Source organism: Salvelinus namaycush, chromosome 14 (genome assembly GCF_016432855.1).
Source record: "Salvelinus namaycush isolate Seneca chromosome 14, SaNama_1.0, whole genome shotgun sequence".
Taxonomy (NCBI): Eukaryota; Metazoa; Chordata; class Actinopteri; order Salmoniformes; family Salmonidae; genus Salvelinus; species Salvelinus namaycush.
The window spans coordinates 39,208,862-39,232,757 of record NC_052320.1 but is presented as its reverse complement, the minus strand read 5'-3'; the positions used below and the strand labels follow the sequence as shown (position 1 = coordinate 39,232,757).

General features: G+C 41.2%; 3 protein-coding genes across 4 annotated transcripts in view; 1 reads left to right on the top strand and 2 right to left on the bottom strand.

Moving 5' to 3' along the window:
- Positions 1 to 35: 35 nt before the first annotated feature.
- LOC120059499 (haloacid dehalogenase-like hydrolase domain-containing 5) lies at positions 36 to 7,300 on the bottom strand. The gene is made up of 8 exons (XM_039008608.1): positions 6,461 to 7,300; positions 4,034 to 4,237; positions 2,893 to 3,005; positions 2,661 to 2,754; positions 2,546 to 2,579; positions 2,259 to 2,433; positions 1,856 to 2,044; positions 36 to 1,605 (listed from the first exon to the last, which is right to left on the bottom strand). The coding sequence occupies exons 1-8, from the start codon at positions 6,578 to 6,580 to the stop codon at positions 1,206 to 1,208; spliced, it is 1,329 nt and encodes a 442-aa protein (XP_038864536.1). The 5' UTR covers positions 6,581 to 7,300; the 3' UTR covers positions 36 to 1,205.
- A 135-nt stretch (positions 7,301 to 7,435) lies between these two features.
- cnbpa (CCHC-type zinc finger, nucleic acid binding protein a) lies at positions 7,436 to 11,643 on the bottom strand. Its single transcript, XM_039008609.1, has 5 exons — positions 11,511 to 11,643; positions 9,884 to 9,998; positions 9,442 to 9,507; positions 8,884 to 9,082; positions 7,436 to 8,448 (listed from the first exon to the last, which is right to left on the bottom strand). The coding sequence occupies exons 2-5, from the start codon at positions 9,993 to 9,995 to the stop codon at positions 8,331 to 8,333; spliced, it is 495 nt and encodes a 164-aa protein (XP_038864537.1). The 5' UTR covers positions 9,996 to 9,998; positions 11,511 to 11,643; the 3' UTR covers positions 7,436 to 8,330.
- A 2,754-nt stretch (positions 11,644 to 14,397) lies between these two features.
- raf1a (Raf-1 proto-oncogene, serine/threonine kinase a) overlaps positions 14,398 to 23,896 on the top strand; it is a 35,695-nt gene continuing 26,196 nt past the window's right edge. Inside the window, exons 1-4 of one of the 2 annotated variants that reach the window (XM_039008607.1) lie at positions 14,398 to 14,686; positions 14,916 to 14,949; positions 22,848 to 23,074; positions 23,459 to 23,571. In XM_039008607.1, coding sequence (XP_038864535.1) covers positions 22,874 to 23,074; positions 23,459 to 23,571 — 314 coding nt within the window. In that variant the 5' untranslated portion in view covers positions 14,398 to 14,686; positions 14,916 to 14,949; positions 22,848 to 22,873. The remainder of the gene's footprint in view (positions 14,687 to 14,915; positions 14,950 to 22,847; positions 23,075 to 23,458; positions 23,572 to 23,896) is intronic. The other variant, XM_039008606.1, reaches the window with a different exon arrangement.

Genomic DNA, 23,896 nt, shown 5'->3' with positions numbered 1-23,896 from the left:
GACAGTAAGAAGAAAACAAGCAGGATTTATGGCAAGAAGATAAGCGGGTTTTATTTCCTATGGAGTCATTTGTTTTCATGTCAACAAACTCATGCCGCGTAGCCTATCTTCAGCACTGAAATATAAGTAGCCAGCATGTTTACATTTTTTTAAGGGACGCCATTTTCAATCGTACAAGCAACACTGACATGGATAACATCTTGTAAAACATGTAATGCATCCACTGAAATGCATGGTTAATCCACCAGTGAAAATATAGCTTCTCTTATATTTATATATTTTATATAAATATAAATGGCTAGATACAGTCTCTGCATCTGCAGTTAAAGTTCTAATGCATATGACACATTTGTACATTTACAACTAAGGGCAAGTTTACTTGCCCAGCAAGATATGGTAACATTAAATTCAAATGAATCGTTTTGCTCTGTGCAAATACAGGTTATATGGTTTATATTGCTGGAAGTAATGTAGACAGCACAGTTGAAGGACAGTATTGCAACCTAAATAATAATAGGTCATCTTACAGTACAGTATAATGCATTAAATCTATCTCATGAAATGCATGCATACTGTAGACGTAACAGACAAAATGTATGGTAGACAATAATATGGTCCGTTTGTGAGGGAATCTATACATAGACTTCATAAAAATAACTTATTGTGGTCATAAAGATACATAAGACAACTCACAATTTAAAATACTGTCAATCTTTATACGCAATCACAACTAAGAAAATACGTACAGTATAATACCATTAAATAAGGCTTTCATTCAAATCAATTGCCATTACGTAAAAGTGGGTAATTGTGCTAAACTTGATTAGTTTTAAACCCACTATAAAACAATACAACGGAAGGAATAAGAGTTCAATACTTTACACCATTATGAGTTTGAATGTGACCTCTTAAGAACCTTCAATGCCCTGACAAGTTGTAAACACTGTCCAAAGTAACTCAGTGTGTGGTGTTTTCCTGCTAAAAACCAAGGGAATCTCCATGTCCATTGTACCATGCAAAACAAATCTGCACAACACTGGACAGATTAGTCAGTTGGTTGGATTTGCTCTGTATCATTTTGAGCACCCCTTCCTTTTAAAGCCAGAATCATAGAATTAGAATAGAATCAATTCTGATTCTATGGCCGGCACAGGCCAACCGAAATCTCTACTGAGGTCGCCATGACGACACCAATCTTGAGAACTTTACTGAGGCACAAACTTCTCCTGCTCAAAGATGAGCTCCACAGCGTCAGCCACGTCCTGCACGATGTGCCCAGGCTCCACCAGCGCCGGGTCAAAGCGGAAGTCACGGTGCCCGTGGAACACAGTCTCCTTGATGCACTGGTTGGTGTCAGTGGGCACCTCGGTGTGGGGGTTGTACACCCCAGTACATACCAGGATAGATTTGCAGGAGGTGGCGGAGGGGGGTGCCAGCTCGCTCTCCCAGGCATTCTCTACGTGGTCGTTGACCTGGGGCAGGGCTGCGTCGGAGCCCGTGGCGGTGGCCATCTTGGCGACAGCTTTGGAGTTCTTCCTCCTTGTCCTCTCTTCCAGGTAGCGGTTGTAGAGGTTGGCCCCGTAGATGTCAGTCATCAGGTTATCCCTGAGGGAGTAGAGGCAAAGAAAAAGAAAGGAAATCAAAGATAGGAATCAAGTAGTACAGACACAACATCGCACATCATGGACACCAGCATATATGCAGTGTCAAGATAAGGCCTTGAATCCCAAAAGAACAATCGAGTTTTTCCATTGTTATCATTGTGTGATTACCCATTTGTAACCTGGTATATTCTTTCACGTGAAATAAATTGCCACCATTTTTGCTGTAAACAGTGAGATGCAAGGTGTCTTACCCAATAGCATAGAGGGTGGTGATGGGCTGTGTCCAGTTTCTCTCCACGGCCTGGCCTCTGATAAGGTACTCGGCAAAGTGATAGGTCAGTTCACTGGGCTTCCCCATCAGAGCCTTGTACTTCACCTCTTTACCTGTTATTTTCTTATAGATGTTCTCCAAGCACACAAGGAACGTCCCATGACCAAACCTGGAGTTGACATGATGTACAGAAGCAAAATTAAACAAGTCAACTAATCCGGTTCACTCGACAGCTTTCCCTGAAAGCCAGACTTCAATGAGCTAGGTCCCATTTTGCATCCAGGACATCAATAGATTCTATGGTGAAAAAAACAAATGTCTTTCAGTCTATTCATATCGGCCTTTTCACAACATTTCAATAACGGCTTTAAGTCACTGGTTACCGTGGAGACTGGGCCTCGGCCATCCACATGAGGTCCATGTTGCAGGCCAGCAGGGGGAGTTGGGGTAGCTTCAGGCTCTGGTGGGCTCCGCTCAGGTTCCCATTGGTCAACAGGATATCAATTATCAGCTGGAGGTTGGTCTCCCATCGGATGGGCTCCCCAAAAAGAATAACAGCTGGACCGGGAAGAGAAAATAATTGGAATATGATGGATATGATTTGCGATTTACTGTGACAGTTCAATAAAAATATAAATCAGAAGAAGAGTATCTGTTCACGAGCTCTCACCTTCTACTGTGGGAAGGTTGGCAATTGGACTGGACTGAAAAGAAAAAAATGGAACATGCTTAGGAAAGCCTCTGAAATATAGCCTGTCTATCGATCTTGATGTATACAGACTCACCGGCACTTTGGGTCGTCTGTTGTGGTCCACCATGTCCAGAAGAGGAAATGACTCTCTCAGCATGTCGATACTGACCACATTCTGGAAGCCCAAGCTTAACATGGTTAAGTAGCACACCAACGCATTGCAAATTCATTATAATCAGCTTGTTACTTCATTTGTGTGTAAAACAGAAGATATTTTCTCTCATCATGCCAAGCAAATGCTGGCAACATATATTTCAAAAGGATACTTTTTGGCAATATCTAGGACGGGTCCTTGTCCTGACACCAGAACACACTTGTCATAGTACTTCTTGAACATCCTCAGTGGACTGTGTGACATCATCACCTGGTCCATGGTGATCTGGTAACAAAAATACCTGTCAGATAGGCTGAGCCAGAGCATGACTGGTATGAGACCTACCACTATCTTCAAGAGGTGATGATTAGCTTGATTTACTGTGCAACAACAACACACACACACACACACACTTTAATATCCAGTCAAATTGCTGCATACAATTTATTTTATTTTATTTCACCTTTATTTAACCAGGTGGGCTAGTTGAGAACAAGTTCTCATTTGCAACATCATTGTCTAGGTACCTCTGTTGGTTATCATATTTCGCCATCATGTCGCTGAGAACTCGTTCAAAGTCAACAGACAATGTAGCACACTAACATGGAACTCTATTCCACATCAAGTATCTGACGCAAGCAGTAAAATTAGATTAAAAAAAACATAAACACCTTATGGAACAGCGGGGACTGTGAAGCAACACAAACATTGGCACAGACACACACACACACATACGATAACATACGCACTATACATACACATGGATGTAGTACTGTAGATATGTGGTGGAGTAGGGGCCTGAGGGCACAAAGTGTGTTGTGAAATCTGTGAATGTATTGTAATGTTTTAAAAAATTGTATAAACTGCATTAATATTGCTGGACCCCAGGAAGAGTAGCTGCTGCTTTGGCAGCAGCTAATGGAGATCCATAATAAACCCCAGGAAGAGTAGCTGCTGCTTTGGCAGCAGCTAATGGGGATCCATAATAAACCCCAGGAAGAGTAGCTGCTGCTTTGGCAGCAGCTAATGGAGATCCATAATAAATACAAACATGTACAACATGAGTGCACTAAGGTACATATTGTAGCGATCCTCGCTATACAGTATGATCCACGTTTCAATTCCTACGAAGTGGGTAAACCCTATTGGCACGATGCCTTTCACACCAGAGACCCGGGTTCGCTTCCCTGCCCTTCTGTTCACTGCAGTATTGTTCCGACTAACCTCCCACACGGACCAAAATGAAATGAGGGCTTAGTCATTACAGTTTGTGTGTGGCAGAAGAGAGCTGTGAGTAGGTGAGAGACACTTACAGGCACACCCAGGATGTGAGAGAGCTGGTCCGCTTTCGTCTGCCGCATGCAATTCCCTGCGTTGGTAACAAAAACAACTGGCACCACAAATTGTCCCTGAGAGTCGACCAGTTTTTGGAATGCCTTTTTTGCAGCAGGGATGGGCATCTTTCCCCGGACAAGCACGCCATCAATGTCAAACAGCAGGCCAAAGCGTGACTGTGGCTGAGGATGGGACAGGGAGAGAGTGACTCATATTCCACTTTCTAGATCACTACATGCTGACATAAAAAATTGTAATGTTGACATCGCTCAACATTAAAATCATTACACTCAATAGCATAGGACAGAACATATTTAACATCCCCAAGCCATGGGTCTGAGTTGATAGACAGGAATAATTACAGGATCCTGTGTGTAGTTCTGTTTTAAATATACGTCTAGTAATGTTTTAGTTTCTATAGCTATGTAACAACACATCTATTTCCAGGGTGTTGCTCAACCGTCTTAGCCTTGTACGACAATCCTGAAGTCTTGTGAGCTTACGTTCTGTTTCGCTATGATGTGGATCAAGCTACAACAGTCTCAAGGTAGATGTAGAAGGAAATGTGAATTGGGCAGGCAGCTCACATAGAGAAAATAAGCACCATACAATGGCGTCCGGAATGATTGGATCCCTTGATAAAGAGGAGCAAAAAATACTGGATAAAATAAATAATACAAATATTGAGCTATATCGTATGATCCCAAAAATAAAACATATTTCATACTAATACAATTGCTCAGAGAAAGGGATTTTGATTTACAAGTGATAAAAAATAAAAGATAGGGGTCAAAATGATTGGATCCCCTGTTTTCAATACTCCTGACTCTGCATAGATAATAACAGAGAGTAGTAGAAGGGGAGGAGGCAATGCAAATAGTCTGGGTAGCCATTTGATTACATGTTCAGGAGTCTTATGGCTTGGGGGTAGAAGCTGTTTAGAAGCCTCTTGGACCTAGACTTGGCGCTCCAGTACCGCTTGCCGTGCGGTAGCAAAGAAAACAGACAATGACTAGGGTGGCTGGAGTCTTTGACAATTTTTAGGGCCTTCCTCTGACATCACCTGGTATAGAGGTCCTGGATGGCAGGCAGCTTAGCCCCAGTGATGTACTGGGTCGTAGCGCCTGTAGCGCCTTGCGGTCGGGGGCCGAGCAGTTGCCATACCAGGCAGTGACGCAACCAGTCAGGATGCTCTCGATGGTGCAGCTGTAAAACCTTTTGAGGATCTGAGGACCCATGCCAAATCGTCTCCTGAGGGGGAATAGGTTTTGTTGTGCCCTTTTCACAACTGTCTTGGTGTGCTTGGACCATGTTAGTTTGTTGGTGATGTGGACGCCAAGGAACTTGAAGCGCTGAACCTGCACCACTACAGCCCAGTCGATGAGAATGGGGGCGTGCTCGGTCCTCCTTTTCCTGTAGTCCACAATCATCTCCTTTGTCTTGATCGCGTTGAGGGAGAGGTTGTTGTCCTGGCACCACAACGCCAGGTCTTCGACCTCCTCCCTATAGGCTGCCTCATCATTGTCAGTGATAAGGCAATGTGTTCTCCAATCTCATAAAACATTTTAGAAAAAGGCTGTGTTGTTATCCTTGCAAGGGGTGGGTGCTGGAGTATTGAAATCAGGTCAAAATGATTGAAACCCTATCTTTTTTAGATTTTTTTTAATTACTTGGTAAACAAAATCTATTTATTGTAGTAATTGCTAAAATGATACAATAAATAAGAATATGCATACCATATTGCTCAGTATTTGTATTTATACAGTATCTTTTGCTCATCTTCATCAAGGGATCCAATAATTCAGGACCCCACTGTACATGCACCTCTGTGTCCTATTATTTAGAGAGAAAACAAGATGTATTCCAATTCATTGTAGACTATATTACAAGATGAGTGGTGCAGAATTGACTGCTAAGAACAGTGCATTTGTGCGATTACAGGCAGACGACGAGCCCCCTGGGTATGATACATTAGAATGCATCATCAGAGGCTAAAACATCCGCATTGAAAGCTACAAAACCTCGACTCAAGATTACGATTTGGCATGAACAAAGGGGACGTTGTTTTGACATATTATGGAAAATCATGAGTTTTATGCTGGCCTGGTTACCACAAAATGTGCAACATTTGTCTACATTAAATAAAAAAATGACTGGGTTGTGGATGAATTTATTTATCAAGAAAATACCCCCACATCTTGCATTTAGGCTAGTTGCCCTCACAAGTCTGCTCCCATAGAGGCAGTAACATTCCGACACAAAGCGCACAGCCTAAAAGCTACATTTGTGTGCCTCCTACTACAAGGAAACACTTGGCTACAATGTATTAATTGCCAGAAGTCTACAATGTATCAACGGACAGTGCAGAATCAATTTGGAAGCAACAGCTGCAGTTCAAATCGTACCTTGCTATCAGACACGGTTCCGCTAAACCCGCACTGAGAACCGGCAAATCCAGCTCTTCGCTTGACTTGTCGGTTACACAGGGCGTTCAGAGCCCGGTAAAACGGCAGGAGCCCCCTCATCTCCTACTTTCACCGAGGACCGAAAAACAATGAAGCCTCGAATAAAAAAAAAGGGCCTGGGCTGAGCTGGCGGTTCAGTTGGGCTAGTTTTCCTCCAATTTTCTCCCGTATGTATTTCTTTCTGGGCAAGCCTAAATGACGACATATGAGAAGTAGGAGGGCCTTTATCTTTATTATGCAGACTGTTGAAAGTCGTCAACAGCGGCAAAACTAGACTGCGGCCCCTGCTGCCATTTTGAACATCAGGTGGAGCGATAGAAATGCATGGGAAAAAGCAACAGCAAGTATACTGGACATCTTAATCTGTATAGATTTTTTAATTTTATTTTTTATAACCTACTGCTTTTATCACCCCCGCACCAAATTAAAACAATTTGATTGACTTTATCCATTTGTCAATAGATGTGTATATATGTTCTGTTAAAGACAGGAGACCAAATAAGGCCTGAACTGAATGCAAAATTGACAACCGGATAGCTGAGGACCAAGTGGGTCTTTATATATAGGTTGGCTAAATTTACACTGCAAGTGCCACCTGGGGGTATTTGACATGGACATCTGAGCCAATGGTTAAGAGATGACAGGAGGATTCCCTATGCAGTTTGGCACATGTTCTACATTCTCTCTGGGAAGAAAAGTCTGCTGTGGTTGCTTAGTCCTGCACTGTAACTGCTGGCAATGTCTGGGGCTACCCAAAAGCACAAATGTTAAAGGACTTTTCTAGGGTAGGGTTGTTCAACACGACAAAGTTAGTTTTAGCCCCAAGTGCTGACAAAGACATAACTACTTTCAAGGAAGTAGCAATACAAGACCTAGAAGAAATATAAGCATAGAAAGAAATGTAAACAATCATCCTCCCTGTGCTCCTCCAGCTTTATTGATAGTTTAAAATTACATTTCTATGTTCTAGGACTTCAGTTGCATTTCCTTCCGACTTAAAAACTGAGTACAAGCAAATGGTATTTTTACAGTAGTCTAAGTGATATTGTACAAAAATAACATTTGATTTCTGTGAAAACATTCTCCACTCCCAAATAACTGCTAATTCTGATGATCTGGCAACTGTGTTCTTGATGCACATTTTTCCTCCAAGGTAAAAGTTTCCAAAATCGTTTTTTGGGGGGGAAACGTCTACCTTGGACTATTTACCCATACTCCTTTAAATTGTAAACAATTATTTTTTTTCTATTATAAAAGAACTTAAGATTCTTTCAATTCCTCCAAAAATGTAACGGCATTTATCGATATAACACATCATTTATGTTATCGCCCGGCACTTAGCTCCTTGTAGGGCCCAGATGCAGATAGATCATATGGTGTGAACTGTTACCCATGTCATACGCTCTTGGCCAACTCATATGTTATCCCGCTAAAACAAACCATACATGGAAGTTCAGGTTTCTTTTTACTCCCTTCTTACTGAGACTCACTTTCCACAAGCCCAGAGGTCCTCTATATCCAATATATTTAGTCCCATTCATTCATCTCTGCTCACCAGTGGCTTGGAAAGGGGGGATTCTTTAACAAAGCATTAAACATAACACTGCTACCAAACTAAACAAACATTTTTTGTGTTGAATGCAAAAAGTTTTTTTTTTTTTACCCCTTTCTTCATATTACATGTCGAGGGGCTCACTGGCCCGGGACTAGCCTCTGTCAGCCAACCTTTGGCCGGTGAAGAGGATTCAGAGAAAATAATACAACCAACCATCAATCAGAAAAAAATAGGAGGGGCAACAAAGGACACTGATTATGCTGTGGCTTCAATGGTGCACTCTTTCGCCAGGTGGCCGGTGTTGCCGCACTTGTAGCAGTTCACCTCACTGGCTTTGCTGCACTGCACAGCCACATGGCCGATCTCGCCACACCTGGGGGGGGGGGAAACAGAATGTCAGCCGACCAAGCTTAAGAGTGAACATTTGCATGGCTCTGGCGAACTAAACTGGGAATGGCTGCCACGGCAATTGTTTTGCTAATTCTCAAAAAGCGAAAAGGACCATATACACAGCACAAACATTTATAAATCTAGATATACAGCACAACTACTTGAAAGCTTGCCAATTAGATGATACATGCCTATAACTAAAGACTACAGCAAAACCATTTGTCCCCAAAAGAAGGGGGTACCAGAGACTGCATGTCACTCCTGAGAAGACTTGTCGAAACGCGTTGTGTTTGTGCTTTCAGCAGTTGTTAGTGAAGTTTGCTCTGTACATGGGAACATGCAAGCATGAGTCGGTACCATGCGATTTCATTACCACATTTCCCCCCACAAAAAATACATTCACTATGTGGTCACTCACCTGTAACATTTGACTTTATCGCAAAGTTTCTGGATGTGGCCAAAGCCTCCGCAGGAATAGCACTTCTGCTCGTTGGCATGGTCGCAGTCGCGGGCCACGTGGCCAGCCTTGCCACAGCTGTAGCAACACTGCTCCCGCTCCTTCTTGGGCTCCTTGCAGTCACGGGAAATATGGCCGCTCCTGTGGCAGTTGTAGCAGGCTGGGGGAAAAAAACGAAAAACAGTACGCTAAATATTTGTCCTCTACATGAAAGCAATTAACAACGACATGGCTATCAATAATTAAGGCACATCTTCCAAACACCATTATTATTCAACCAACAAGAATGTGGTGTATAATGTTAACGTGTAATAAACATTCTGAAATCCCATGTGTCCCCAGATCCCGACAGCAGGACCCAGTACATAGTGACAGTCATGAGAAAGCTACAACTATTGCTCACTCCAAAGCTGAACACGTCCATACTAGTTACAAGTTTAAATGTACAAAAACTCAGGAGTTGTATTGACAAAACCATTTGCATGTACTTGGCATTAAAGGGATCAAAAGTATTCTCACCGTCCTCGGTCTGTTCACAGTCCCTGGCAATGTGACCTTGCTCCCCACAGCGATAGCAGAACAGATCTAGGAAAAAACAGAGGTGACCCAGAGGTTTACTCTACACTCATTCGTGAAAAGAACACTGGCAACTTACCGAGGAGGAACATCCATCGTTTTGCTGCCATGTTAGCTAAGTTGTGACCTAGGTGCTTGCGAACTAAATCACTAGAATGAAGTACTAGACGTGACTAAGACAACCGTGCTTCATCATTTGAACATCCCAGTGATAACGAATTGATGACTGAAAGCCCCTGATAACACTGAGGTTATTTTCCATGGGAGAAGACCTTTGTAAAAAATTAAGGCAGCTGCTTAGAATTGGTCATTTAGCTCTTTGATTGACAAACCAGTCTCTCACACAGTGCAGAATTTGTTAGTGTCCCAAAAACAAGGAAAGTACCCTTTCCTCTTCCTCTGCCCCTGCCGCGGCCACGCCCTCCAGCTTCGGGACAGTTCTTGATCCAATGCCCAGGACGGCCACATCGGAAGCACTCGCTACTGCTCATCTCCATAATCTGCAGAGAAAACAGAAATGACTATTATTGGACACTAAAATCGCAGTCTAGTCATTTCAAAGGAGGCAGGAATTCTAAGGGCATGGTAGACAATTCAACACAGTAGAGGCAAAGGTCAGGGTTGTCTAATAAAAGCTGGGCGGATCAATGGCTTGTTCCTGACTCAACCATGTGCTAGCTTGAGTAGTAAGCCCTGGTATCTGGCTAGCCAGTGGCTACTATTCTAAAATGTCATAAAGAAGGATCGGTATGCCACCTGTCACTATTTGCCTCTCAATGAGTTAAAGGCAAATGGTCTGCTGGTATGCAAGTACACATGTGACAAGCATGAATTCATTAGTCTCTGAAAATAATGAAAGGATGTTCACCCAGAGTCAATACCAGCTACATTTACAGTATCTAACCTTGCCATGTTGTCCACATTCATACATTGATAAAGGCACGGACATCAGTTTCTCTGTCCATTCCCCCCCCCCCCCCCCCCCACAAGACAAGTGTTTGCTGAAAGGCAGTGAAAGCCATGTATAAATGTAGTTACTGTAACTAGATAGATTAATAAGTAACTTAGTAGTGGCTTGTTATAGTGGTGCTAACGTTAACTGATGGTAATTCCAGCTTCGAAATGTGTCAACTTCTTGTTTACAAGGTAGCTTGCGCAAATACAATTTCAGAAGTTAGCCACGTGCAGGATGTTATGAATATGCCAATAAGGGGGCAATGAATTAACATTTCGTGGTAGCTATAATACCATGGCTACCTGTTAGACCAAGCTGACATAAACTATTAACGTCCTACCCTACAATACTAGCCTACTACCTAGCCAGCCAACTACCTAACTAGCTAGCTACAGTAATGAAACATGTCACGCCTGGTCCGTTGACTGGCGATGGTACCTAGCACACACAAACCTGGTTAACTGCAAAACAAGGATTATTCTCCCTGAAATGTTGATATACCGAATTACTATTTAGACAGATTAAATTGTATTTATTTTCGGTAAAAGCATGACTGGTGCATGAGGATTTCTGGCCTTGTCACGTTGAGACAACAGCAGCTGCTGCTGGCTGAAGAAAAACGCTAGCACCACCTCTGCAGTTGAGTGTGGCACTAGGCCGCGTCGCAGCCATACAACATTAATCAAAATGGAAGTGATCAACCACATTCACAAATAATTCGTCTCAATAGTATATTGCTAGACACCTTAGTCGGACACATTTTAATGAGGGAAAATTCTAATTGTAATAGGGCTAATTTCCCGCGCATAACGAACCACATCGTAGTAACTAGCTAGCCAACGACAACAACGTTAGGCCACAGATCCGGTAGAAAAGGCTAATGCTAACGTTACCCGCGTTGGCGGACATCACTCAGCAAGTCATTTCGCAAAAAAACACTTGATTTCGAATGTTTTTTTTATGGCGCTTCTAAGTTTGACACTTTAGCTAAGGTCGGAAATAATAACGTCAATATTTTATAATTAAAATATCGCCGTGAAATGTTTTCATTACTCACCTTCCTTAGCTAGCAACCTAGCTACGCGATTCTCTGCTGTTTACGCCTCCTCTCTCCGTTGCGCCACATGCGGTGTGAACACGAGTTTCTAGAATGTGTCATTCACGTTATCCAGTCAAAGCTAACGCAGCACTTGGGCACGGTCTTTTTGCAGTACCAATGGCAAACGAGCGCATGCGGACACCGCCTCCATGGAGTGGCGAATCACTGAGCAAGACAGCAATCATGTCCCGCCTCCCAGGGTGTCTGTTGTCTGTTGTCAAATCTCAGATTATCTCAGATTTCCATTTTTCGATGTTAATTCATTTGCCATATATTTCGCGTAGAACTAGCCTACATACAATGATGGATCTTCTTCTTTCCTCTTTGAGCTTACATTCTAATAGCTTTCCATCTCCAAATATTCAAAATATAAGAGCGGTAGGTGTAGGCTGCAATAGGCTACACATTGTGTGCATCAGCGTTGAATGACTAACACCAGTCATTTTATGGGCATGCAGGCAATCAATCAAATATAATTATTTGTCATTCAGTATTGAACATTGCCCAATGAGTGGTGGATAATTGTGATATAAGGTAAAAAGGGTATATCAAGTTTAAGAATATTAGTGTATGGGATAAATGGATGCAGACTGACCCATCCCTGTTCCACACAGAGGTTGCGTCATAGGTAGGCTATTTGAGTACAGTGGTGATTAGTGAGAGACATTACACTGAATCATTTCAGCTCACTGCGCCCTGCGCGCATGGTCAGATCAATAAGTGGGAAAGATGCAATCTCAAGGGGCCTGTGCTGTCATGCACATGGAAAGTATAGGTCAATTTCACTAGGGTGGTGTGGGATATTGAAACCCTTAAATGCATTGTCCATCTATACTCTAGAGGGATTCTCTAAATGAAATTGCATCATTTTGGTATAATGAATACCAGTGACTGGACACTTCTCCCTGACATAATGGTTTTCTGGTTTCCTCCCAACCCTGCAGCTGATGTTGCACTGATGATGAGACTGCATCCTAATGGTTACCTTAAGATCATACAGTGAAAAAGCCCTGCCCTTATCCTCTTAGGCTGCATGCAAAGTGTTTGCATTGGTATTCGTGGGATTTGTTGATGCCAGGATATGAATGAGGTAGTTGCTTTAATGGAGATTTTTGGAAGGGAAATTAAATCAAATATATGATCAGAAAATGGTGAGCATTTGACAGGAGAGAGATGATATATGCAGCTATAAAGTTATGATGATCAAAGCATTTTTGACAAGGATGTCATCTGCCTTGTGTATTCAGTGTGTGCCCATCGCGTCAAGGAGAGCAGGCTGGTCTGTGCTCGTGAGGAAAGCAACATTGCTACACTTAACTAAAGTGGTCTGATCATTCTCCTCCTCAATTGGCCTTGGCGATAGAACTCTGGAGTCTTCAGTGTCATCATCCGTGGTTACCTCAGGGGACCTTCGGCTGGGGATCTGATCTTGTTCACATGATCAATTGAGTAGTTGGTTTGAAGGTAAGATAAGATCCTAAGATCCAACTCCTCTATTTAACAGTGTACGCTTGCCCTTTGCTATGAGAAAGTAATCTATTTCATGATGAGAACATGTCTCAAATAGAATAGATGCACTATTTTGAGATTCAATTTCAAATTGTTAGGCTACCAATATTTTTCTATTTCAAGTCACCAGGATTTTAAAATCCCTTGTAAAAAATCGAATGGACAGGCCTAGTTTGATCACTATTTACACAGTTAAACTCAGTTATTTAACCTGACAATTGACTCATCAGTTGACTCCTGGTACAGATACAAAATACATACAGCCTTTAGAAAATAGCCTAATGTAGATGTCCACTGAATTAGTCTTTAGGTAGTGTCTTATTTTCACCAGATGATGGGGCGCTTGTTATACTTTTTATGTATTTCTCATTCTACAACTGATTAACAGCATATATTTTTATATCCCTTGACATATTCCATATTTTGTTGTGTTACAGCCTGAATTCAAAATTGATTCAATTGTTTTTTTTGTCACCCATCTACAAACAATATCAATAGGTTCCCTTCTTTGCGAGACACTGGAAAACTTCCCTGGTCTTTGTGGTTGAAACTGAAATTCACTGCTTGACTGAGGGACCTTACAGATAATTGTATGTGTGGGGTACAGAGATGAGGTAGTCATTCAAAAATCATGTTAAACACTATTATTGCGAACAGAGTGAGTCCATGCAAGTTATTATGTGACTTGTTAATAAGCACATTTTACTCATGAACTTATTTAGGCTTGCCATAACAAAGGGTTGAATACTTATTGACTCAAGACATTTCAGCTTTTCATTTTTTATTAATTTGTAAACATTTCTAAAAACATCATTCCACTTTGACATTATGGGTTATTGTGTCAATTTAATCAATTTATATTCAGGCTGTAACACAACAACATGTGGAAAAAGTAAAGGGGTGTGAATACTTTCTGAAGACAATTCTGTATGGGCTACAAAAAGTATTGAATAATACAATTGCCTGCTTTTAATCTTAATTCAGCATACATTTCATAGATTCACAGTTATTTGCAATTGAGCAATGTCATTTTTGTTTTGAAATGTTGATAGAATGGCTTATATTTTGGTGTAACAGGCCTACTTTTCAATCTCAACACTGTAATTGTATTCATCCTAAATGCCTCCCCTTTAGATAGCTAGGCTAAATGTTGTCTCGTTTGTGTGCTGTCTGTCAGTCCCCAACCTGCATCACACGTTCATAGTGCAGTAATACCATGTAGTTGTTTTCTATTAGGCTACACCTCCACTTTTTGGACTTTGTTTTCTTTTCGCCAGTTATTGACATAAAAAGTAAATATCAAAGTGTCAGAGTGGGTGGGCTTACATTTGTGTCCACATTATGGCGCAGTGAGTGTGTATGGCTGAAATTATTTTTATGACTGCAGGGTCCTGTTTCAATCACTGGCGTCAGGCAGGCGCACGACACGAACTCAAAGTATTTCACCTTCTGCATATCGCCGTAAATATTGCGAACAACATAACTAGGCTACAACAACTTTTTGAGTTTTAATTTGCCATCAACCTAATAGAATCAGACGGTTCTAGTATCCTTCACTTGTGACTTTGAGAAGGTGTCTCTGTTGGACTTGTAGGACCTAGGCTACAGTCATTTTTTCACTCAGCGTAAGTAATGGAAGAAAGACTAAATATATTTTTAGGGATTGGTTAAGTAACCCATCGGGTTTTCCTAGTTGGTGGACGTTATTGCATACATGGGAATGTTTTGGTAGCTTACATTGATACATTGTTACTTTTTTTCCGGGCTCCACATTTTGGATTAATCATAATAACACGCTACTTTTTTCTCCCTGAATGCGTTGCGATGATGTCATCGACTCTACATTTCCTCCAGTTATGGCGGAGCTGAAGTTTTCTAACTTGTCGTGGTAAGTTTGCTCTGACAGTGCCATTAATTCTGCACAAAATTGGATTGCAGCTGTCGTCTTTCTCCCGTGCCAGATCACTGCGAGTCTTGTTGGAGACAGTATCACAAATAGGTGTAATTATTGTGATAGGAAAATGGTGATGTGTGAAGTTTCAGTTGCTGTTGGAGTTTGGATCGTACGGGAAATGGGCCTAGATAGGCTGTTGTCATATTTTATACAGCGTGGCATTGTTTATGCTACTTCGATCTAACAGTCTTTAGAGGAAATGTTGAGTTAACCTTGCAAATTATAGGACTGAGAATTCAGTCATTTCTAACACTATTCTCCTCCACAAATGTATTGACTTATACATTCTTTGCATTATATTCTCATTCTATAACACACTGACATTTATGTAGTATAGCCAGGATACTTATAGAACATGTTTAGTTATTGCATTGCATACATTTTCACACTTTAATGTCCTAAGTAGGCCTATGAACTGATCGTGACAAATCTAAGTGAATTGTTTTGCTGTCGGTGTTTGTTCAAGAACGTCAGCTCTGCGCAGTATTGCGCAAAGGAGGGAACGGGACAAAAATATTATGTTACCGGCTGACTACACGCGAGCGTTGCAAAATAAATGTAGAAATCTATGTTATTCAATTATTGCACTCACAGTGCTCGCGCACGTCAACGAGCGTCTGCGTTGCCAAGGGCTAAAATAGAAATCAGTTCTATTTCTGACGCAGATCGTGCTGCAAGTCCTGCCTCTCCCATCTCCTCATTGGTTTATAGAAGCAGGTACCCACGTCCCATCTCCTCATTGGTTATACCCACGTGGGTGACTGAAAGACGAATGAGGTCAGTGGCGGTAATGCACCTAATTTATGAAAGTTGCCAATTGCAATATAAAGTCAAGAGAAGAAAAAGCCTGGAAGGAAGAGAGATGACTAGAAACGATTTGGTTGAATGTTTTATGTGTGGATTAATTGGCGGAGTAGAGGACCTTGTGCTTTTCAGGTAAAATAACAACTCAATGTTTATATCCCAGGACAAATTAGCTAGCAACAGCAAGCTAGCTAAATAGGATAAATTAGCTAGCAAGCTAACTAGCTAAATTGCCATAAATGTTTAATGCTTTTCAAACTGTCCCCAAATTAATATAATTGGTTCAGAGTTTGTTTTGATACTTTAACCTGCGTGTCGTTATCGCGTTTGGTGTGGGGGGACAAAATACATGTATGCACGATGGCGCACGCGCATAGCCGGTTTGGGTTTCGTGTTAGGCTTGTGTCCTTTCACTAAACATTCCACCAATATGTATGTGTTCACTAGATGACTGACAGGGGGCGCTGTTCTGAAGTCACCGTTCGCCATTATGATACTCCTGATAAGGAAAAGCTTCCATAAGAATGAATGGGAATTTACAGTATCAGTATAATGTTGTGAGGACAAAAATACATGCGATACTCCTGATAAGGAAAAGCTTCCATAAGAATGAATGGGAATTTACAGTATCAGTGTAATGTTGTGAGGACAAAAATACATGCATTTAATTATTTATTTTTTGTAGTGGGGACTGCAACATAAAGAACTCTATGAAAAATGTCAAAATGTTTTTACATTTTTATTGGCTTCCGTTCAGCTCATACAATTCTATGTATTGTTTAAAAAAGTATGCATTAGAGTGTCTGTAATAGGATTTTTCTTTTATCTTCCAAAACCTGTAGCTGTTGAAATGAATGCATGTAGCTCACCTCTCTACACTACAAAGCAACACAATGTCAATTACTATAATGTAAAGCTGGAGAAGTTAATGCATGATCCCATAATAATATGTTTTCAATATTGCTGACCAATTAAAGATCAATCTGTTGTAAAGTTACTTCCACATGAAGCCAGTAAAAAGAAATTGCAATAGTCAAGATCAATACATTTCTCTTAGTACAATAAACCTAGGAACTCTCTTACGACAATAGATTGCAGTCAGAGTGCAGTATAACTGCAGTACACTGTAGTATAACTGCAGTTAGAGTGCAGTATGCTGCAAATACTGCGTCCAAAAGAACAGTTTTTTTTACTGCAGTAATTTTGCAATATTTCTGCAGTAGTAACCTCAGTCTGCAGATATACATTATTGAGCTAAAAGCTTAACGCGCTGTATGTCTTGCCTCTCCCATTTACTCATTGTTTTTTGCGAGCATACTAACCTACGTGGCTGATTGAGAGATGAACGAGGTCCACAAACCAGTGCAGTTGGTAATGCTAATGCACCTTAAAATTGGTTTTCAACCACCATATAAAATCCACAGAAGAGCAAGAAGTCTGCAGATAGACATTATTGAGCTAAAAGCTTAACGCGCTGTATGTCTTGCCTCTCCCATTTACTCATTGTTTTTTGCGAGCATACTAACCTACGTGGCTGATTGAGAGATGAACGAGGTCCACAAACCAGTGCAGTTGGTAATGCTAATGCACCTTAAAATTGGTTTTCAACCACCATATAAAATCCACAGAAGAGCAAGAAGAAAGATGAACGGGGATAGATGAATCAAAGAAAACGAACTAAAGCCTAAGGTTTCCCCTTTTATCTGTGGATTAATTGTCGGGGTAGAGAACACACACTTTTGTATGACTCAGAATTTGTTAAAATTCAAAGAAGATCCAGCTAAAAAAGGATGAGACCCACTGGGCACATGCTGGTTGAATCAATGTTGTTTCTATATCATTTTTATGAAATTACGTTGAACCAATGTGGAATAGATGTTGAATTGACGTCTGTGCCCAGTGGGTATGCATTTCAGGTAAAATAACAACCCGATGTTTATCTCCCAGGACAAATTAGCTAGCAACACCAAGCTAGCTAAATGTCCATGACCGTTTCATGTGTGTTTCAACCTGTCCCCAAATTAATATAGTTGGTTCCCAGTTGGTTTTGGTATTTTAACCTCCTTCGCACGCATGTTAATTTTGTCCATCCACACCATGACACACAGGTTAAAATCCACAGATAAAAAGGGAAACCTAGTTAGTTTTTAGTTCGTTATCTTTAATTAATATCTCATCGTTTATCTTTCAAGCATCCGTGTGGGTTTGTACTTTGTATCTTCCTGATACCCAATAACTTGCAGCGTGTGGAGCGTCTCAAATAGAACCAAGTTCTATTTTAGCGCTTGGCTATACAGACGCTTATTCACGCGCGCGAGCGGCGTCAGTGAAATGATTGAATAACATGTATGTGTACAGTTATTTTGCAACGCTCGCGCACACAACGTGGCTGGTGAGGTTTGCATGTTAGGTTTACTTTGCGGGAATAGAAATTGTGGTGGTGCATTGTATAACTTGTTGCTTCTGAACTGTGCATTTTGCCTAGTCATGCATATTGACAACAACTTTTTTTAATTTTTTTTATTTAACCTTTATTTAACCAGGTAAGCTAGTTGAGAACAAGTTCTCATTTACAACTGCGACCTGGCCAAGATAAAGCAAAGCAGTGCGACAGAAACAACAACACAGAGTTACACATGGAATAAACAAGCGTACAGTCAATAACACAATAGAAAAAAAAGAACGTCTATATACAGTGTGTGCAAATGGCGTGAGGAGGTAAGGCAATAAATAGGCCATAGTAGCGGAGTAATTACAATTTAGCAGATTAACACTGGAGTGATAGATGAGCAGATGATGGTGAGCAGTTGATGGTGTGTAAGTAGTGATACTGGTGTGCAAAAGAGCAGCAAAGTAAATAAAAACAATATGGGAGATGAGGTAGGTAGATTGCGTGGGCTATTTACAGATGGACTATGTACAGCTGCAGCGATCGGTTAGCTGCTCAGATAGCTGATGTTTAAAGTTAGTGAGGGAAATGTTAGTCTCCAGCTTCAGTGATTTTTGCAATTCGTTCAAGTCATTGGCAGCAGAGAACTGGAAGGAAAGGTAGCCAAAGCAGGTGTTGGTTTTGGGGATGACCAGTGAGATATACCTGCTGGAGCGCGTGCTACGGGTGGGTGTTGTTATCGTGACCAGTGAGCTGAGGTAAGGCGGAGCTTTACCTAGAATAGACTTATAGATGACCTGGAGCCAGTGGGTCTGGCGACGAATATGTAGCGAGGGCCAGCTGACTAGAGCATACAGGTCGCAGTGGTGGGTAGTATAAGGCACTTTGGTAACAAAACGGATGGCACTTCTTAGTGAATCCAATAAATAAACACAATCTTTGTCACAATTTGTCTTTGTAGTGCTGGATGACACTAGACTGGCTAACACCTAACACTTAAAGTCTGATGTTGTTGGCGCAGTGCGTTGATAATGAAGGAGGCTGTGGTTGACTTTCTTTTGTGTTTTTCTCACTCAAACACCGACACGCACAGCCAAACACAGCCCCCCGAGCAATCCCAGCAACGAGGTCTCAACCCCCGAGGATTTTTGTTGTTGTTCAAAGAACCAATCGAACCTGTTGCACAATTTCTGAGTGAATATTGCATTAACTAGTGGCCTCCTTTCCAGACCAGTGTGGTCACAGCTCTCCCTGCACTGTGAGTCACGTCAGCTAGGCTAGGATGACACTGCATTGTCTGCATGAAGGCAGCTGGAGGAGTATCAATGTCCATTTCTCTAACAAGTGCAATTGCAATTGCCCCAGTGACAAAGCCTGCTTATGGCAGGGACTGGAAAAGTTATATTTCATTGGCATTGTTGCTGGTGCACCCACTTCCTACCCCGTACAATAGTCAACCTGATTATTTTGAACGCAACTCCAACTGAGGTATGGTGGTCTCACCGGCTATGGTCGTGTACCTGTTGAGTAGGCCCTTGGTTTTGTGTTGTGAACTGTGAACCTTGTGGGGTTAAAGTTGACAACGGTAGTCAATCATCTCTGTCATGTCAACTGTTCTCTGTTCAAGATGTATCTCGTGTGTCCACACTCCACACGACCGGAGACGGTATTTACATGTCTTGTGTTTATGTGTGCTGCTGCATTTGTATTGAAAACAAGATCGAAGCAGGTGCATATTTGTAGTGAAATGGGCCAAAGGGCTTGTTGGTACGATTTGATGAGATCTATCGACTAGAAAGTGCTCTTGTTTTCAGATAATTATTGATCGCAATGAGGACACAAATATGCTATTTGAAGCATTTCTTTCCAAAATGCAATATATCCATTTTCAGATAGGTTCGTAAATTAGTTTTTATTGTTTAAAGAATTTATGAAAGAGATTGTTTTTTTTTCTCACTATCTAATCATGGCATGGGATTGTTCAATGACAGAAATATATTTGTTTGAAATCTATCACTTGATAGTTTCATTTCAGATAGACAAATAATCTTTCTTTTTTTGCAAAACGTTATATATCCGCCGCACTCTCAGAGAAATAAGTAGTACTGCTAGGGTTTTACACAGTCAAAAGTAAAACATTTTTTTATAAAGAACTACAAATTCTACAATTGTGACATCAATATTTAACTGTTTTATTTTTATGAATCAATACAGTAATATGAGATCTATGTAAAACATTTACATTGGACATTTTATTCATTTAGCACATGCTCCTTTCCAGACCGACTTAGTTTGTGCATTCATCTTAAGATAGCTAGATGAGACATCCACATATCACAGTCAAATATACAGTATACAAACATTCCATTCCAGCTAAACAATGAATATACAGCGTTTTGCCCCGCCCCAAATATTTTTGATACACACCTAAAATCTAGCAATCAAAAATCTGAAAACAGTAATACAGTTGAAGTCGGAAGTTAACATGCATGTGCTTTGATGTGCTTTGATTTTGAATCTTTGCAGGTGCTTTGTTTCGTGTGTGTTGGTATTAGAGGTCGACCAATTATGATTTTTCAACGCCGATACCGATACCGATTATTGGAGGACCAAAAAAAGCCGATACCGATTAATCGTCTGATTTAAAAAAATAAAATAAAATAAAAAAGAAGAAGAAAAAAATATTTCTTTGTAATAATGACAATTACAACAATACTGAATTAACACTTATTTTAACTTAATATAATACATCAATAAAATCAATTTAGCCTCAAATAAATAATGAAACATGTTCAATTTGGTTTAAATAATGCAAAAACAAAGTGTTGGAGAAGAAAGTAAAAGTGCAATGTAAGAAAGCTAACGTTTAAGTTCCTTACTCAGAACATGAGAACATATGAAAGCTGGTGGTTCCTTTTAACATGAGTCTTCAATATTCCCAGGTAAGAAGTTTTAGGTTGTAGTTACTATAGGAATTATAGGACTATTTCTCTCTATACCATTTGTATTTCATTAACCTTTGACTATTGGATGTTCTTATAGGCACTTTAGTATTGCCAGTGTAACAGTATAGCTTCCATCCCTCTCCTCGCTCCTACCAGGGCTCGAACCAGGAACACAACGACAACAGCCACCCTCGAAGCAGCGTTACCCATGCAGAGCAAGGGGAATAACTACTCCAAGTCTCAGAGCGAGTGACGTTTGAAACGCTATTAGCGCGCACCCCGCTAACTAGCTAGCCATTTCACATCGGTTACACCAGCCTAATCTCGGGAGTCGATAGGCTTGAAGCACAGCGAAGAGCTTCTGGAAAAACGAAGGAAAGTGCTGTTTGAATGAATGCTTACGAGCCTGCTGCTGCCTACCATCGCTCAGTCAGACTGCTCTATCAAATCATAGACTTAGTTATAACATAATAACACACAGAAATACGAGCCTTAGGTCATTAATATGGTTGAATCCGGAAACTATAATCTCGAAAACAAGACGTTTATTCTTTCAGTGAAATACGGAACCGTTCCGTATTTTATCTAACGGGTGGCATCCATAAGTCTAAATATTCCTGTTGCATTGCACAACCTTCAATGTTATGTCATAATTACATAAAATTCTGGCAAATTAGGCGGCCCAAACTGTTGCATATACATTGACTCACAAGAACACAAGAGAAGTGACACAATTTCACCTGGTTAATATTGCCTGCTAACCTGGATTTCTTTTAGCTAAATATGCAGGTTTAAAAATATATACTTCTGTGTATTGATTTTAAGAAAGGCATTGATGTTTATGGTTAGGTACACATTGGAGCAACGAGACGCACCGCATCGATTATATGCAACGCAGGACACGCTAGATAAACTAGTAATATCATCAACCATGTGTAGTTAACTAGTGATTATGATTGATTGATTGATTGATTTTCTTTTATAAGATAAGTTTAATGCTAGCGAGCAACTTACCTTGGCTTCTACTGCATTCGCGTAACAGGCAGGTTCCTCGTGGAGTGCAATGTAATCAGGTGGTTAGAGCGTTGGACTAGTTAACTGTCAGGTTGCAAGATTGAATCCCCCGAGCTGACAAGGTAAAAATCTGTCGTTCTGCCCCTGAACAAGGCAGTTAACCCACCGTTCCTAGGCCGTCATTGAAAATAAGAATGTGTTCTTAACTGACTTGCCTAGTTAAATAAAGATTAAATAAAGGTGTAAAAAAAAAAGGGGGGGGGGGGGGGGGGGAAAGGCCAAATCGGTGTCCAAAAATACAGATTTCCGATTGTTATGAAAACTAAAAATATGCCCTAATTAATCGGCCACTCCGATTTAATCGGTCGACCTCTAGTTGATATGTAGCGGATGTGCTGGTGAACCACGCTTGCGTGATGAGTAACCTTGCCTTAAGCTTTGCATTTGCTACCTGAGCTAATTCTAGGTGAGAGACTCAATTTCGAAGTATTCGAACCCATTCGGTTATAAATATATAGTTGATTTTGTCACAAAACACATTTTCTCACCCAACGTGTAACCTCACACAACTTTACTTGCTCTAAACAGAGTCATCCAGTATCATGTGTAGAAACCTTGCCTAGTTCAGTCTACTGACATGGCTGATCTCTAGTGTGGCCTGATATTCTCTGTGTCCCCAGAGCGCTGAGAGCACTAGTGTTTGCTGATGGAGCACCTCCAGGGAGCGTGGAAGACCCTGAGCAACGGCTTTGGGATGAAGGACTCTGTGTTCGAGGGCCCCTGCCTCTCCCCCACCATGGTTCAGGGCTTTCCCTACCAGCGCCGCTCCTCAGACGACAGCAAGATCCCCGACTCGAAGACCAGCAGCACCATCCGAGTCTACCTCCCCAACCAGCAGCGCACCGTGGTGAGTCTTAATAGAATAATAATATTCATGTTGTAACTGACGGTACATTTCATTTGAGGAGCCTTTCAAAACACCCAAAGACACTGTACACATGGACACACGACGAAAACAGTAGTTCAGAGGACGGGGAGTGAGTGGGATTACGGAAACAACGACACACTGTCGCACCGCTGTTGTTTTGAGTGAGTGCTTAATTAAACTGAGTCATCTAAGTGTGGCAGTTTATTGCTGTAAAATTGCTGCCTAAATTGATTGTCACCATCATACACAGACCAAAAGGTATACCATTATCCCAAATCGTCCCATTATCCCAAAATATAATATATTATCCACATGTTTGTGTTTTAACTAGTCACATTAAGTGTTGTTGTTGTGGTCCCCCAGGTGAACGTGAGGCCAGGTATGACCCTGCACAGCTGCCTGATCAAAGCGCTGAAGGTGCGGGGTCTGCAGCCGGAGTGCTGTGCTGTCTTCAGACTGCACCCAGGACAGAGGAGGTATGCACTAGGCACTGGAGAGGGAGATCAGAGGGGTGTCACTGGCTCTCCACAGTGTAGGTGACCGTTTTCCCTAACCACTGACACAGGGTCAGATATTATTTCACCCACCTAATATTTCAAGCTAGGATTGAGAGTGGGACAAGCTGATCCTAGATCTGTGGTTAGGGGAAACTTATACCTTGTTTTATTTTTTTCAGCGATGTGGTTAAACTTTTCTGCAAAAAGCTTTCTACAGCTATTCCACCTTTCAGGTTAAGATGTGTTGAATGACCTTTTCTTGTCTTGGTCTGTAGTCTCCGGTAGATGTTACCTTACTAAATGT

Bases quoted from the DNA above. Each gene is read 5' to 3' on its own strand.
- LOC120059499 (XM_039008608.1), bottom strand. From the start codon at position 6,580: ATGAGGGGGCTCCTGCCGTTTTACCGGGCTCTGAACGCCCTGTGTAAC. The intron at 4,238-6,460 runs GTACGATTTGAA...TCCCATCCTCAG, and splicing joins GAACCGTGTCTGATAGCAAG to CCACAGTCACGCTTTGGCCT. The intron at 1,606-1,855 runs GTAAGACACCTT...CTACTCCCTCAG, and splicing joins ACCACCCTCTATGCTATTGG to GGATAACCTGATGACTGACA.
- cnbpa (XM_039008609.1), bottom strand. From the start codon at position 9,995: ATGGAGATGAGCAGTAGCGAGTGCTTCCGATGTGGCCGTCCTGGGCAT. The intron at 9,508-9,883 runs GTACTTTCCTTG...GTTTTTTCCTAG, and splicing joins GGGCAGAGGAAGAGGAAAGG to ATCTGTTCTGCTATCGCTGT. The intron at 8,449-8,883 runs GTGAGTGACCAC...CCCCCCCCCCAG, and splicing joins GATAAAGTCAAATGTTACAG to GTGTGGCGAGATCGGCCATG.